This window comes from Sylvia atricapilla, chromosome 12 (genome assembly GCF_009819655.1).
Source record: "Sylvia atricapilla isolate bSylAtr1 chromosome 12, bSylAtr1.pri, whole genome shotgun sequence".
Lineage (NCBI taxonomy): Eukaryota > Metazoa > Chordata > Aves > Passeriformes > Sylviidae > Sylvia > Sylvia atricapilla.
Window position 1 is genome coordinate 7,565,307 of NC_089151.1, and position 12,130 is coordinate 7,577,436.

At 60.1% G+C, this 12,130-nt stretch overlaps 3 protein-coding genes across 3 annotated transcripts; 1 reads left to right on the forward strand and 2 right to left on the reverse strand.

Annotated features, from left to right (window-relative positions):
* The first annotated feature begins 25 nt into the window (after nt 1-25).
* Nucleotides 26-1,673, forward strand: EXOSC6 (exosome component 6). The gene has a single exon (XM_066327699.1). The coding sequence runs from the start codon at nt 115-117 to the stop codon at nt 940-942; it is 828 nt and encodes a 275-aa protein (XP_066183796.1). The 5' UTR covers nt 26-114; the 3' UTR covers nt 943-1,673.
* A 1,152-nt stretch (nt 1,674-2,825) lies between these two features.
* Nucleotides 2,826-6,056, reverse strand: LOC136366342 (RNA-binding Raly-like protein). Its single transcript, XM_066327325.1, has 5 exons — nt 6,020-6,056; nt 4,172-4,357; nt 3,827-3,901; nt 3,403-3,564; nt 2,826-3,017 (listed from the first exon to the last, which is right to left on the reverse strand). The coding sequence occupies exons 1-5, from the start codon at nt 6,054-6,056 to the stop codon at nt 2,980-2,982; spliced, it is 498 nt and encodes a 165-aa protein (XP_066183422.1). The 3' UTR covers nt 2,826-2,979.
* A 1,456-nt stretch (nt 6,057-7,512) lies between these two features.
* LOC136366312 (C-type lectin domain family 18 member A-like) lies at nt 7,513-11,595 on the reverse strand. The gene is made up of 12 exons (XM_066327297.1): nt 11,496-11,595; nt 10,688-10,779; nt 9,840-10,064; nt 9,676-9,773; nt 9,080-9,201; nt 8,882-8,989; nt 8,632-8,724; nt 8,383-8,489; nt 8,113-8,242; nt 7,939-8,035; nt 7,769-7,860; nt 7,513-7,608 (listed from the first exon to the last, which is right to left on the reverse strand). Exons 1-12 carry the CDS (start codon nt 11,593-11,595, stop codon nt 7,571-7,573), a joined length of 1,302 nt encoding a protein of 433 aa, XP_066183394.1. The 3' UTR covers nt 7,513-7,570.
* Between the last annotated feature and the right edge of the window lie 535 nt (nt 11,596-12,130).

Sequence of the window (12,130 nt, forward strand, 5' to 3'; positions counted from 1 at the left end):
TCTGGAGGCGGGGCGGGATTGGGATGGGGTGGGATCCCGCTGTCAGTCACAGCTTGTGCCCGCCCCCTTCCCGGGCCCGCCCCGTCTCCTCCCGCTCACGGTGTTCCGCCGACCATGCCGCTGGATCACCGCCGCCTGTGCGGGCCGGAGGAGTCGCAGCCGCCGGCGCTGTGGGCAGGGACCGCGGCCGAGGATGAGGAGGACGAGGATGGCGCGGGGGCGGCGCCGCGGGACCCCTGCGCCCTGCGGCCGCTGTTCGCGCGGGCCGGGCTGCTGAGCCAGGCGCAGGGCTCGGCCTACGTAGAGCTGGGCAGCGGCACCAAGGTGCTCTGCGCCGCCTGGGGCCCGCGGGAGGCGGCCGAGCCCGGGCCGGGCCGGCTGCTCTGCGAGTTCCGCCGGGCGCCTTTCGCGGGCCGTGGGGCGCGGGGCCGGCCGGGCGCGGCGGCGGAGCGGGAGGCGGAGCGGGAGGCGGCGGCGGCGCTGCGGGAGGCGCTGGAGCCGGCCGTGCGGCTGGGCCGCTACCCGCGGGCCCGCCTGGCCGTCAGCGCGCTGCTGCTGCAGGACGGGGGCTCGGCGCTGGCCGCCGCCGTCAGCGCCGCCGCCCTGGCGCTGGCGGACGCGGGCGTGGAGATGTACGACCTGGCCGTGGGCTGCGCGCTGTGCCGGCCGCCCGCGCCCTCCGCCTCGTGGATGCTGCAGCCCGCCGAGCCCGAGGAGCGCCGCGCCGCCGCCCGCCTCACGCTGGCCCTGCTGCCCGCCCTCAACCAGGTGTCGGCCGTGCTGGGCGGCGGCCGCGGCGGCCCGCCCGAGGACTGGGCGCAAGCCCTGCGGCTCGGCCTCGACGGCTGCCACCGGCAGTACCCGGTGCTGCGGCAGAGCCTGCTGCGGGCCGCCCAGCGCCGCGATGCCGCCGCAGCTGCTGCCGCCGCCACCAGTGCCTGAGGGCCCGTGAGACCGGCGTGCCCCGGTCTGGGGATGGGGCATGTCCCGGAGCCCGCCCAAGCTGCTTTCAGTGCTGCCGGAGACCCCTGGAGCCTGCCTGATCCACTCATCGCTGTTGGGGATTAAAATAAATTTACTTTTAGAATCTAAGGAGTTTATTAAGTTAAAGCTTAAGTTCAGTTGTAACTGCTGATGAACCTCCAGACCCAGCCTGATCGATGCCTCATGCTGCTGGGGACTGGATGAGCCAACCTTTGCACTGCTGGAGACCCGCTCATGCTGCCCACACAGCTGGAGGCCCAGGAACTGTGCTCAAGGACACTGAAATCTGCTCCCCGGAGTGCACCAGACAAAGCCCTCGTGATGCAGGAGACCATTCTCGACTGGCACTGTGGGACCCAAACAGCCTTACACACTGCTGAAGCCCCCGAAGAACAACCTCCAAACTGCCTCAGCAGCCAGAGCCTGTCTGAGATGTCCCTCCAAGCAATTGCTGGCACTCCAGGACCCCACATCTCACTCTGGGGTGGTCACAACACCAGGCTGAAACCCTCAGTCAAAGCTTTCCACCATATCCATCTGTGCAGGCAGCATCTAGGCAGCACCAGCAGGAACCACGTCATGCCATGGACTGCACATCCCTTGGACTTCTTGCCCAGGCAGTGCTTCAGGGTGGCAGGGTTGTGTTTTGTTCATTTTTTTGTAATAATAAATCATATTTTTTCTGGTGAGTCTTCTGCCTGCATGGCCCTCCTGGGGCCTCTGCCAGCCATGGGCAGAGGTTGAAGGATGCACTTCTACAATCGGGGTCACCTCCTCTGCTTCCATTGTCCTTCAGGAGTTCAGAGGGAGCTGAGTTCTTCCTTGGAATCTGATTATTCCTGGGTATGGAGTGGAAAAGTGGTCTCATCTGCCAAGCTGCACCATGGTGTGCTGGTAAGGAATATTGTGGGTATTTTCCATTGGGATACAGGGCAGAGCTGCACTCATGCCTCTGGGCTGAGCTGTAGGAAAGGCAGCATCCAAAAAAGCCCTCTGAGCTGGGGGCTGTGTCTGGCAGCACATAAAATGGGATACAAAACTCTGCACTTCAGACGGTTAAAAACTGCATTGGAGTTGAATAACCAGAGAAAAGGAATATAAATTATTTTTCTTTCTGACACAATACACTCTTTTACCAGAGCAAATTAGAAATACAGGATGAGTTCCTACCAGTGAGAAAAGGACAATCGAGAAATGAGGGACACAGAACTGAAACATGACACTGGGGAGCACAGCGGGGACCAGGACTCTTTGGGTACAGACCAGGGGCCCTCATAAAGCTCTTACTCGAGTCCAGCTGGCTGCAGATGCAATGTCTGGCTGAGAACAGCCTGTGGAAAACCAGTAAGGAAAGCACATTTGGGAGGTGGGGCAAATGGTAATGATTGGGTTGGAATGCCCACTGCTGGTCCTGCAGGTCACATCAGAGCTGGGCTTGGCACCATCCCAAAATCCCACAAAAGCCTTCTAAAGCTGGCCTAGTGTGGTTCCTTGTGGTGGGATGCTGAGCAGCTCTGAAAGCCATCCTGGGCTGTACCTGTGCCTGCTGCACCAATTCCTGGGGTCTGAAGGTTGGGATGCTACTTGTGCCGTAGGGATGGGAGCCCTGGGCTGCATTCTCTCTCCACAGCATGCTGTGGGTGAGGTGATACTGGCAGCAAGGCATGGGATTTGAGATGCTGATTTGGGATATGATCCTTTGTATTTTTTATTGCTCTCTTCCCTCCCCAGGCCACCCCTGCTTATCCATTGGTCTGAAAACAGGAGGAAAAAGAAAACAAGTGCACAAAAACTTATGGAACACAAAAATTTCTTCTGCCAGAGCTGGCTGGCAGTGCCTGGGGTGGGACACGAGGCTGCCAGTGGCAGGGGATGGCCATGCCGAGGGTGGGCACTTCATGTTGTGTGTGGCACTACCTGGGAGCCTCAAAAGAAATAAAGAACACAAGCTGGGAAAGGCTGGCCTCACAGGAAGGCCACAGCATCCCAGTCCTGCTACTGGCTTCCCTTGGGGTCTGACATGTAGGTTTTCACCTGTGAGAAGAAACACAGTGTGGCCATCCTGCAATGCACTCCAGCAGTAGGATTAAACTCAGCAACTTGCCCAGCACAGGGGTACCTGGGATCCCCCACCCACCTGGGAGATGCAGGTCTGGGAGCAGCACCTTTGATAAAATGTATTTCTGCTCTGAGGGTTTTTTTGTAGCCTTGGTGCTGGAGTGATGCACACCCAGGGAGTTGCAGCAGGGTACTTGGGGATGTTCTGGTTGTGCCAAAGGTTTTAGCCCTGGCACACAGCTAGAATGGCCTGGGGAATCCCAATGGAGCATCTCTTCTGCTTCAGGCATCCCTCACTAGCAAGCAAGGGGGGATTTTAGAGAAACAGAGAGTCTGGCATAGGATCTGGCCTTCCTCTTATCATCTCCTCTGTGTCTGTGCTCTCTGCACTGTCAATGTTGCGCAGGTTACTGTCCTCATCAGCTCCCCTCCCCTCCTTCCCCTGCAACTCCTGTGACCCATCTCCCACTGGGGATGGTGACTCTGTCCCTGGCTCTGTCCTCTTCTCACTCTCCTTGGACCCTGAAAAGGCAGAGACAGAAGAAATTTGGGGGACTTGTGCAAACACCAGTTCTGCCTGTTTTTCCCTTGTGCCAAAAGGTCGAGCTCTTCCTGGCAGCCCAAAGAAGGGAAAGGATGTGGGGAACCTGTCCAGCCAGCTCTGGATGTCCTGGGCACACAGGGAGGTTCCCCTTAAAATTCATCTGAGACTCGTGTGTGCCCACGAGCTGCCCAGCCCAGACACACAGGTATTGGAGGCTCTGCAGCCGGTCTCCTCACCGGCTCTCCAGCAGATTGTCCACTTGTGCCTTGATCTGGCTCAGCTCCCCCTTGATGGACTGCAGCTCTTCAGCTTGCACTGTTGGAAGAGGAGCCATGAGGATCCCACCCAAAGCCAGGAAGACATGCCATCCTGGGCAGCCACCTCCAGAGCATCCCCCTCTCCGGAGCATTCCCCTTCTCTAGAGCATTCTCCTCCTCAAAACTTTCTCCTCTGTGAAACATCCTCCCCTCTGGGCATTCTTGGGGAACGGGAATGGATCCAGGAAACAGCCAGCACACCAGCTGCTCTAATATACCGAGACACAAGAGCTCAGCTTTCTCTTCCTCCCAGCCCTGTTGCACTTACACTTTGTCCATCCTGTTGTGGAGCTGGTGCTGCTCCTCATCCCAGGCTGGGGACTCAGGCTGCTCTTGCTTCCTGCTCCCAAGTGAGTCCGCCTGGTCTTGACTGGGATGTGGTTAATGAGTGGGGGGATCTTCTGGTACTCATGTACCTTGCAAGGGCACAAGGGCACAGTGGTGTGAGCACAACCTCAGAGGTGCAACAGCTGCCCCTGCCAGCCAAGAGAGCATCTCCTGGGGTCCCTGTATGTGGGGTGGAGATGCCTCTGGACACACAGCTCAGTGATGCCACATCACACCTCTCCAGCGATGCTCTTCATCCCTTCTTTAGGATTTCACAGTCAACATCCATATAAAAGCCAGCTTGAATTTATTTTCTGCATGTATATTTGAGAGGCACTGATGCTGTGGTTTGTGAATATCTCCATGTATTTAATTTTGTAATTTTGGGACACTCCAAAACCTCTGTGGCCACAGGGTTGAGGAGACAGCTGCGGGCTCCCTCTTGCACACTCACCCTTGGCCACACTAGATGTGACCAGCTGTTCCATGGGTGACATTGTGGATGCTATTGCACCAGGGAACCCCATGCTGAGGCTTCTCAAGTCATCAGGGAGCATACCAACTCATGAGAGCTGTTTAGTCCTCTCAGGAGCCTGGCCACTGGCCACAGACCCCTCAAGCCCCACAGCTGCTGGAAAAAGGTCCTGCTATCCTTACAGAGAAGAGGGTTTCTGAGTGATATCTGAGCAGAAAGAAGCTGGCACTTTTTTTTTTTCTTTGCTTTCCAGGCTGTCACCATGTGCAGTGAAGTCTGCAGGCTGGCTCTGATCTCAGGGTGAGCTGGGGAAGGTGCTCGGTGTGCACCAGGAAATGCTGGCACACATCTTCTGTGGGTGCAGTAGCATCCCTAGGGATGGCCACGCTCACTGCCCAGGGCCTGAGCCCACTGGTGACATCCCTCTCTCCAGCCTATCACACCCACCCAGCACAGACACCCACTCTCCTCCCTGACAGCAGGACAGAGACCTCAGCACCTCAGCCAGGGACCCCAGCCATGGCTAGGCACCCTGTCATAGGCCACCAAGATCATGGAGACTGTCCTGCTGGGGCAGAGGACCATCACCCCAGGCTGATTGCCTGTGTCTGGGTTCCCTCCCTTCCCCAATAACAGAAGGGCACTGCTAGAATATTCCTGTCCTGGTGAAGTAATGGTTTGGGGGAATAATGCATGGGGGGACATCCCAGAACTTGGAGGATATTCCTATCCTGGGGGTGTATTAGCAAGGGGCATTCCAGTATTGAGATCACATCCCTGACCTGGCATTAATGCCATGGGGACAAGCCAGAACTACAAGAAATCCCTGTCCTGGGAGGGAATGGCATGGGGACATCCCAGTGCTGTGAGGAATCTCTGTCCTAGGAGGGAATGGCAAGAGACATTCTAGTACTGAGAGGATATTCTAGCCCTGAGGCTAATGGTGTGGAGGAGTAATGGCATGGGGACATCCCTGTACTGGGAGGACATCCTTGTCCCAGGGGCGATGGCATTGAGAAGACAAGGCATCCCGGGTACTGGGACGCCATCCAGCCCCGGGGAGGGATAGGTACCGCTGTGGTGGGCAACCCGGAGGGTGCTGTGCCCGGAGTGGGGAGCCTTAGAGGCATTAGAAGGCTGCAGGGGGGCACCCTCTCCTCGGTCACAGCTGCCGGCGCCGGTCGAGCATTCCAGCGCCGAGCGAGCATCCCGGTGCCGGAACGTCTCCCAGTGAAGGGGTGCGAGACGAGAGCCGATCGCGCGGGGGAAGGGGCACTCGGGGAGGATGGAGGGCCGGATCCGGCCGGTGCTCACATCTCCGGCCCGTGTCCCCGCTGCCGAAGAGCGTCATGGCCCCGCTCCGGCCCCGCGCCCGACCCAGCGCGCTGCTGCCACCGGGCGGGGGGACCGCGGGCCGCGCCACCGCGCCTCGGCAGCGGACAACACGCCCCGCACGGGGGTCTGTGGCAGCCCCGCTGCCCGTCCCTGCCCGCACCACTGCCGGCACCGCGGGAACCGGGTTCACCCTTCCCCGGGGATCGCCAGCCTCACCTTCATCTTCCCTGGGCTCCTTCGAGCTCCATCCTCCCGCCCCTTCCCACCTGCCCGACCCCGCCCTCGGGATCTCCAGCCTCATCCTCATCCGTCCAGCTCCATTCTCCCGCTCCACTTGCTGGACCCTGCGCTTGGGATCTCCATCCTCAGCCTCATCTTCCTTGGGCTCCTTCCAGCTCCATCCTCCTGCCTCACTTGCTGGATTCTGCCCTCGGGAACTCCAGCCTCACCTTGTCCTCCCTGGGGTCCTTTCCACCTCCATCCTCCCACCACCTCCCACCTGCTGCACCCTGCCCTCCTGGCCACCAGCTCATTTTCCCCTGAGTTTGCCGGGGGCCCCAAGCCCAGCAATAGTGGCACAGTGGATAGTGCCTTCCCTCGGCTGACAGTGCACAACCAAGAGGCCATGAAATGCCCTGGCTGAAGACGTTTTAATTCCCACCCCAGCCCAGCACTGGAGTGGGCTGTTATGAAAGCAGGAGAGCAGTGGCATGTTGTGTCCAGGAGCACCCACTGACACCCACCAGTGCTGGGGGTACGGGTTTGCACCCAGCACACGGGGTGACTGGATCTGTCCTGGGGCTGGAAGAAGCAGCTTTTGACTAACACCATCCCTCCAAGACCCCGTGTGCTGAAGACAAGTTCAGCCAAGGCTGGCCTTGGCTCCTTCAACCTCAGAACCCACTCCAGAGATGAAACTGGAGGTTCCACCCAGTGCAGGCAGGATGGGGGCTGCACCTAGGGAGACTCTGGTAGGCTTAGGGGAGGAAAAAGAGACAAACTGCTCTTCCCAAGGGAGAGAGGGCCTTTATTAATGACCAGGCAGATGATGAACAACCAGTGATGGTGAGAGACCCACCAGGCTGGGCCGTTCTCACCCAGGACAGGACTGTGGCTCAGAGCTGAGCCCAGTCCTCACCCTGAGCTGTGCCAAGGTCTCCACCCCAAAAGAGCTCCCTTGGTCCCTTGTCACACTGAGATCACAGTCCAGACACAGCCCAGCTGCCAGTTTTGGAGAAGGATGCTTTTGTACCTGGCTGTTGGTACATCTCCTGTGCAGGGTGTTGCAGAGTGATAGCGAAAGATGAAGGTGAGGGGTAGAAGATGCTGTTTCAGGAATGCTGATGTACAGCATATCCCTTCTTGCCAGGTCCCAGTGCCATGGGTCCCCTCAGCCCCTCATTCCCTCCTCAAGTGAGCTGTGCAGAGATCCTCCTGAGCCATGGTTCGGGCTTGGCACAGCACTAGGATCCTCCTGAGCCACAGGTTCAGCACAGCAGCCAGCGCTGGCCAGTTCCCAGGGCTACCAGCTCAGGGGTCCTGCTGCCACAGGGCGATGTGTTCCTGGGCTGCAATGACATGTACAATCAGTGTCTCCCACCCCAGGAGAGACACAGAGGTATGAGCAGAGCTGGCAACAAGGGACAGACACAGCAGAGCTAGGGATTGCCACCTCCAGGGCCCAGCACACCCAGGAAGGCACAGGAGAGCTCCCAGCAGCTCACTCACCAAACTGGCAGATGTACCGGTTTCGGGTCTTGCAGCGCTGGTCATTCCAGTTGAAGGCAGCTGACGCTTGCATCTCCACACAGTTCCCAAACCTGTGTCCCACCAGGATGGTGGTGAAGCCAGCCAGAAGTGACACCAAGCAGAGTTTGGTGTCCTCTAGATCCACTTACCCCTGGTTGTCTGGCTGCCCAAAAGCGAAGCTGGTGAATGAGGATGGCTCACCCACATCCCAGCGGAAGGAAGCCTTGGATGTCTTGTAGGTGAGACCTGGGGGAGCAGGAGGTGGGTTGGCATGTCTGCCAGCACCCCAGGCACTCTGTACCCTAGCTACTGCTGTCTCTTACCAATCCAGAAGTTTCCAGTCTCAAAATCAGTGTCTGTTACCCTGTTACCCATCTCCAAGCGGCTGAGGTAGAAAGCCAGGATGTCCTGAACCTTCTGGTTTCTTATCTGGGCCAGCATTGCTCCTTTCTCCTGTGGGAAAGGGAATGAGTCTGCCCCACCTGCGTGGCCCAGCACTGCTCCAGGCAGAGGAGAGATGTCCACAGGGGACTGCAAGCATGGGTGGAACTTTTCAGCTGCACAGAGATGCTTGAAGCACTCCAGGAGTTCACCTGGCATTTAATTTTGGCTCCATAGTAGGTGTCGGCTTCAGGGGACACCATGAAGCAGTCGCTGTCTATCCGCACATCACAGGCATGGAAGGGGAAATGGATCTTTGCTGGGGACACAGGCAGGAGCAGGTGGGTCCTTATGCCAGCGGAGATGGGCCCACAGAGGACCCTTTGCCCCGCTTTGGGGTCCCCTCCCTGCCTTTGGATCCCTGATGCCACCCCACAGCACACAGGTGGGTGCAGACTCACTGCCACACTCAGCTCCACCGTAGCCCGCGTCACAGAGGCAAGAGCATTCCTCCTTCCTGAACCTTCCGTGGAGGCACTGCCCGCTGCACCTCACTGTGGGCACAGCACTGCATTAGCTGTCAGGGGGCTTTGCGGTCCGTGTCCCCCTCTGTGCTGGCTGAGCTGCGCTGCCCACACTGCACGGGCTGTGCCCATGCATGCCCTGCAGCAGCCATGCACAAGCCTCTGAAGCTGCATGGTGCTCTCTCACCTTGGCAGTACCTGCCCGTGTAGCCGGGGGGACAGGTGCACTGGCAGCTGCTCATGTCGAGGCGCCCACTGTTCCTGCAGCTCATGCGACAGGGGTTCCTGGGCACCTCTGGAAACACCAGAGTGACAGTGAGGGCATCAGGGGTGGAAGCAGCACCACCAGGGTCATGCAGAGGCCATGGTGACAGAGGGGACTCACCGCAGAGCCCGCCACTGTGGTCCCAGGACTTGAAGCAGCCGGAGAGGCCAGCGGTGCAGAGGGAGCACCAGGGTCCCTGCTTGTAGGGCAGGATGGGCGTCCCAGCCACCTCCCAGTTGCCCCTGGCCCCACAAGCAGCTGGAGGAAGATGCCCCACCCACCCAGCCAAGACACGCCCCTTTCTGGGGCAAGCCCACACCCACATTGGAAAGCCATACCCATTTCTAAATCACTGCCCTGCCTTCGTTCCCCAGCCTCATCCACTTCCAGCACTCGGTCCCGTCCGCAGCACTCAGCCCCCCCACTTCAACACACAACCCTGCCCAGAACATCCAAACCCTCCCGCTTCTAAAACAGCCCTATTTGCATTTCCAAGCCACACCCACATCACCCAGCCCCACCCACTTCAGTGCACAGTCCCACCCACCACCAGGACAAGCTCTCTGCCCTCTCCCCTGCCGCATATCCCATAGGTCAACCCATGCCCCGCCCTGGTTGAGACCCCACCCACATCTCTAAGCCCCACCCATTCACAACAAGCCCCACCCCTCGCAGCCACACCCACCACGCCCCGGCCCCGCCCTGCAGCCCCTTACCCCGGCGAGTAGGCGCAGGCGAAGGCCTCGCTGGGGCCGTGGGGGCCGGGGCAGTGGTGCCGGCCGCAGCCCAGCTGCCCCGCTGTGGCCCACACCAGCTGTGGGAGAGCATTTGTCACTGGGGTTCTGGACCCCAGCAGCCTTCCCCTGCCCCTCGTGCCCACCTGGGTGTAATGGCGGCAGGTGGCATTGCCGGCGCAGCGCCCTGTCCTGTAGTCATAGCGTTGTCCCTCAGCAAACCAGAGCTCCAGCACGGCCCCGAAGCCTCCGGCGCCCGCCGGCAGCAGGACCTCGCTCCAGCCCAGCTGTGGGGCTGGTGGTGGAGCTGGGCCCTCCAGGCAGCTGGCTGCCCGTGCCCCTGCCAGCTGCCCCAGCTCCTCGCTCCACTCCTGCAGGGATGAGCATGAGCCACCCAGGGAACAGCCCAAGGGTGTGTGGGGACCACCAAGATGGTCAGTCCAGGAGGTGGCTGGGGGACATCAGAGGGTTGACAATGGATGATGCTGCAAGGGACCAGTCCTGCCCCTGGTGTGGGCAGCTGAGGGGTGATGGAGGGACCTTGAGAGACATGGGAGGACACCATGGAGACACCCCTAGGACATGGGAGACACCCTTAGGGACCAGCCCTGCCTGTGGTGTGTTCAGGTGTGAGGTGATTGGGGAATACCAAGGGCCATCACAGGGAATGAGGGACACCACAAAGGACTTCAAAGAACCAGTCCTGCTGTGTCCTTGGTGTGTGCTGGCATGGAGTGATTAGGAGGCATCAGAGGGACACGGGGGACCCCAAAAGGCACCTCAAGGGACCAGCCCTGCTTTTGGCATGCCCCAGATGTGGCAGTGCGGGTGGCATGCTCTTCCCAGGGGCCCCACACCAGCCAGCTCTTCTGCTTCATTAGCGTGTTAGCAAACTACTGTGTATCACCCATGGGCTGTCCACCTCCCTGGCCATGGGGTGGAAGGTGGATGTGACATCGAAGGTGGGGGATGCAGGACCTGTAAAGGGGCTCACCAGCTTTTGCATGTTGGCAGCAGGAGGCTGCACTTTGCTCCTCAACTTGTTGTGCAGTGAGAGCACCAGGAAGGTCTCCTTCGTGCTGAGAGCTGGGGGGGAAGAGCAGGGGATAGGGATGGGGCTAAGGGGGCTGAGGGGTACAAGTGCCCTCCCCGTATCCCTGTGGCCAGACCCATCCCCATATGGCTGTGGTCGGACCCTTCAGGGGGCCGTGGGAATTCCCCCCGAAGGGTCCAACTGCAGCCGGGGATACCGGGAAGGCACCCGTGTCTCCATGGAGACTTGAGGGGAGAGAAGAAAGAGCTTTTAGGCTGGGAGCACAAAAGGGGCAAGGGGCTGAAGGGGGGGGGGCAGCCCGCTGGGCCCCCGTCTCGCACGGGTGGGCTGAGACTGCAAGGAATGTGCCCTCTCTGCCCCCCTGCCTCTCTCCTGCCAGGATCCAGACCCCGCTGGGCAAGACCTATCATTAGCCCCCATCACCAACTGCAGGACACCCCAGCCCCATTCCACCAGTAGCTCCATCCCATTACCAGCCTCAGAGCCCCTTGGTTTCATTGCAACACCAGCCCCAGAGCCCCCCAGCTCCATACTAGCACCAAGTACATGCCCCTTCTCCCAGCCCCATTCCATCCTCAGCCCTCATCACCCACCAAGCCCCCCGTTGCCACCCCTGGGTGCTCATTACCCACCCAGTCCCCTACACATCTAGTTCGGCCCAAGGCGACGGTGCTCAGAGTGCACTCACCCCCCCAAAGCAGCTGCCTCCCAACCCTGCTGCCGGAGAGGCAGCCCCTTTACCAGTTACCTCCCGGAGCCAGCGGGGACAACTTTTCTGGAGCATCCGACCTCGTCTCACCCACCCTCCACACCAGGAGGCTGCAAACCAGCAAGACCAAGAGCTTCATGTAGGTCCTGGGATGGGGGAGCAGACCCCCAAGCTCCGGAGGGAGGACTGGGGAGAGCCGAGCCGCCCCGCAGCAGCCCCGGCTTTGGGGCGAGCTCGGCCGCGCGCTCCTGCGTGCGTGTGTGTGTCTGGTTGCAGGATTTGATCCTATTCAGGACTCCAGACAGGCACCGCTGGGCAGCGGGAACAAAAGCTTGACGGGTGAGTAATAGCTCTGTCAAAACAGTTGCTCGCTGGAGCGAATGTGGCAGACAACTCCCGGGGCCCCGGGCTGCAGCCCCGCCGGGATGTCCCGCAGCGGGGTCAGCCCTCCGTGCCCTGCCCCAGCCCCGCTGCAGAGCCGGGGTAGGGCTGTGAGGGCAGCAGGAGCAGGGGTCGCCAGCGGCACCCACTTCGGGACACTGGGAGACTGGAAGCCAAGGGGCTGGGGCAGCAAGGGGCCCCCTGCTGCCAGCCTTCCTCCTGCCCCATGAATTAAACATGCCGGGGAGGTAACACACACCGCTGTGGGCATGAAGCCAAATACCCGCTCCGGA

What these genes read in the sequence shown, in the direction of transcription:
- LOC136366342 (XM_066327325.1), bottom strand. Translation starts at nt 6,056, where the DNA reads ATGACGCTCTTCGGCAGCGGGGACACGGGCCGGAGAT. An exon ending in CGGGGACACGGGCCGGAGAT is followed by an intron (nt 4,358 to 6,019) that starts GTGAGCACCGGC and finishes TGCACCTCTGAG; the next exon opens with GTTGTGCTCACACCACTGTG. An exon ending in CACAGACACAGAGGAGATGA is followed by an intron (nt 3,018 to 3,402) that starts TAAGAGGAAGGC and finishes TCTTCTCACAGG; the next exon opens with TGAAAACCTACATGTCAGAC.
- LOC136366312 (XM_066327297.1), bottom strand. Translation starts at nt 11,595, where the DNA reads ATGAAGCTCTTGGTCTTGCTGGTTTGCAGCCTCCTGGTGTGGAGGGTG. An exon ending in CCACAGTGGCGGGCTCTGCG is followed by an intron (nt 8,990 to 9,079) that starts GTGAGTCCCCTC and finishes TGGTGTTTCCAG; the next exon opens with AGGTGCCCAGGAACCCCTGT. An exon ending in CACGGGCAGGTACTGCCAAG is followed by an intron (nt 8,725 to 8,881) that starts GTGAGAGAGCAC and finishes CTGTGCCCACAG; the next exon opens with TGAGGTGCAGCGGGCAGTGC.
- EXOSC6 (XM_066327699.1), top strand. Translation starts at nt 115, where the DNA reads ATGCCGCTGGATCACCGCCGCCTGTGCGGGCCGGAGGAGTCGCAGCCG.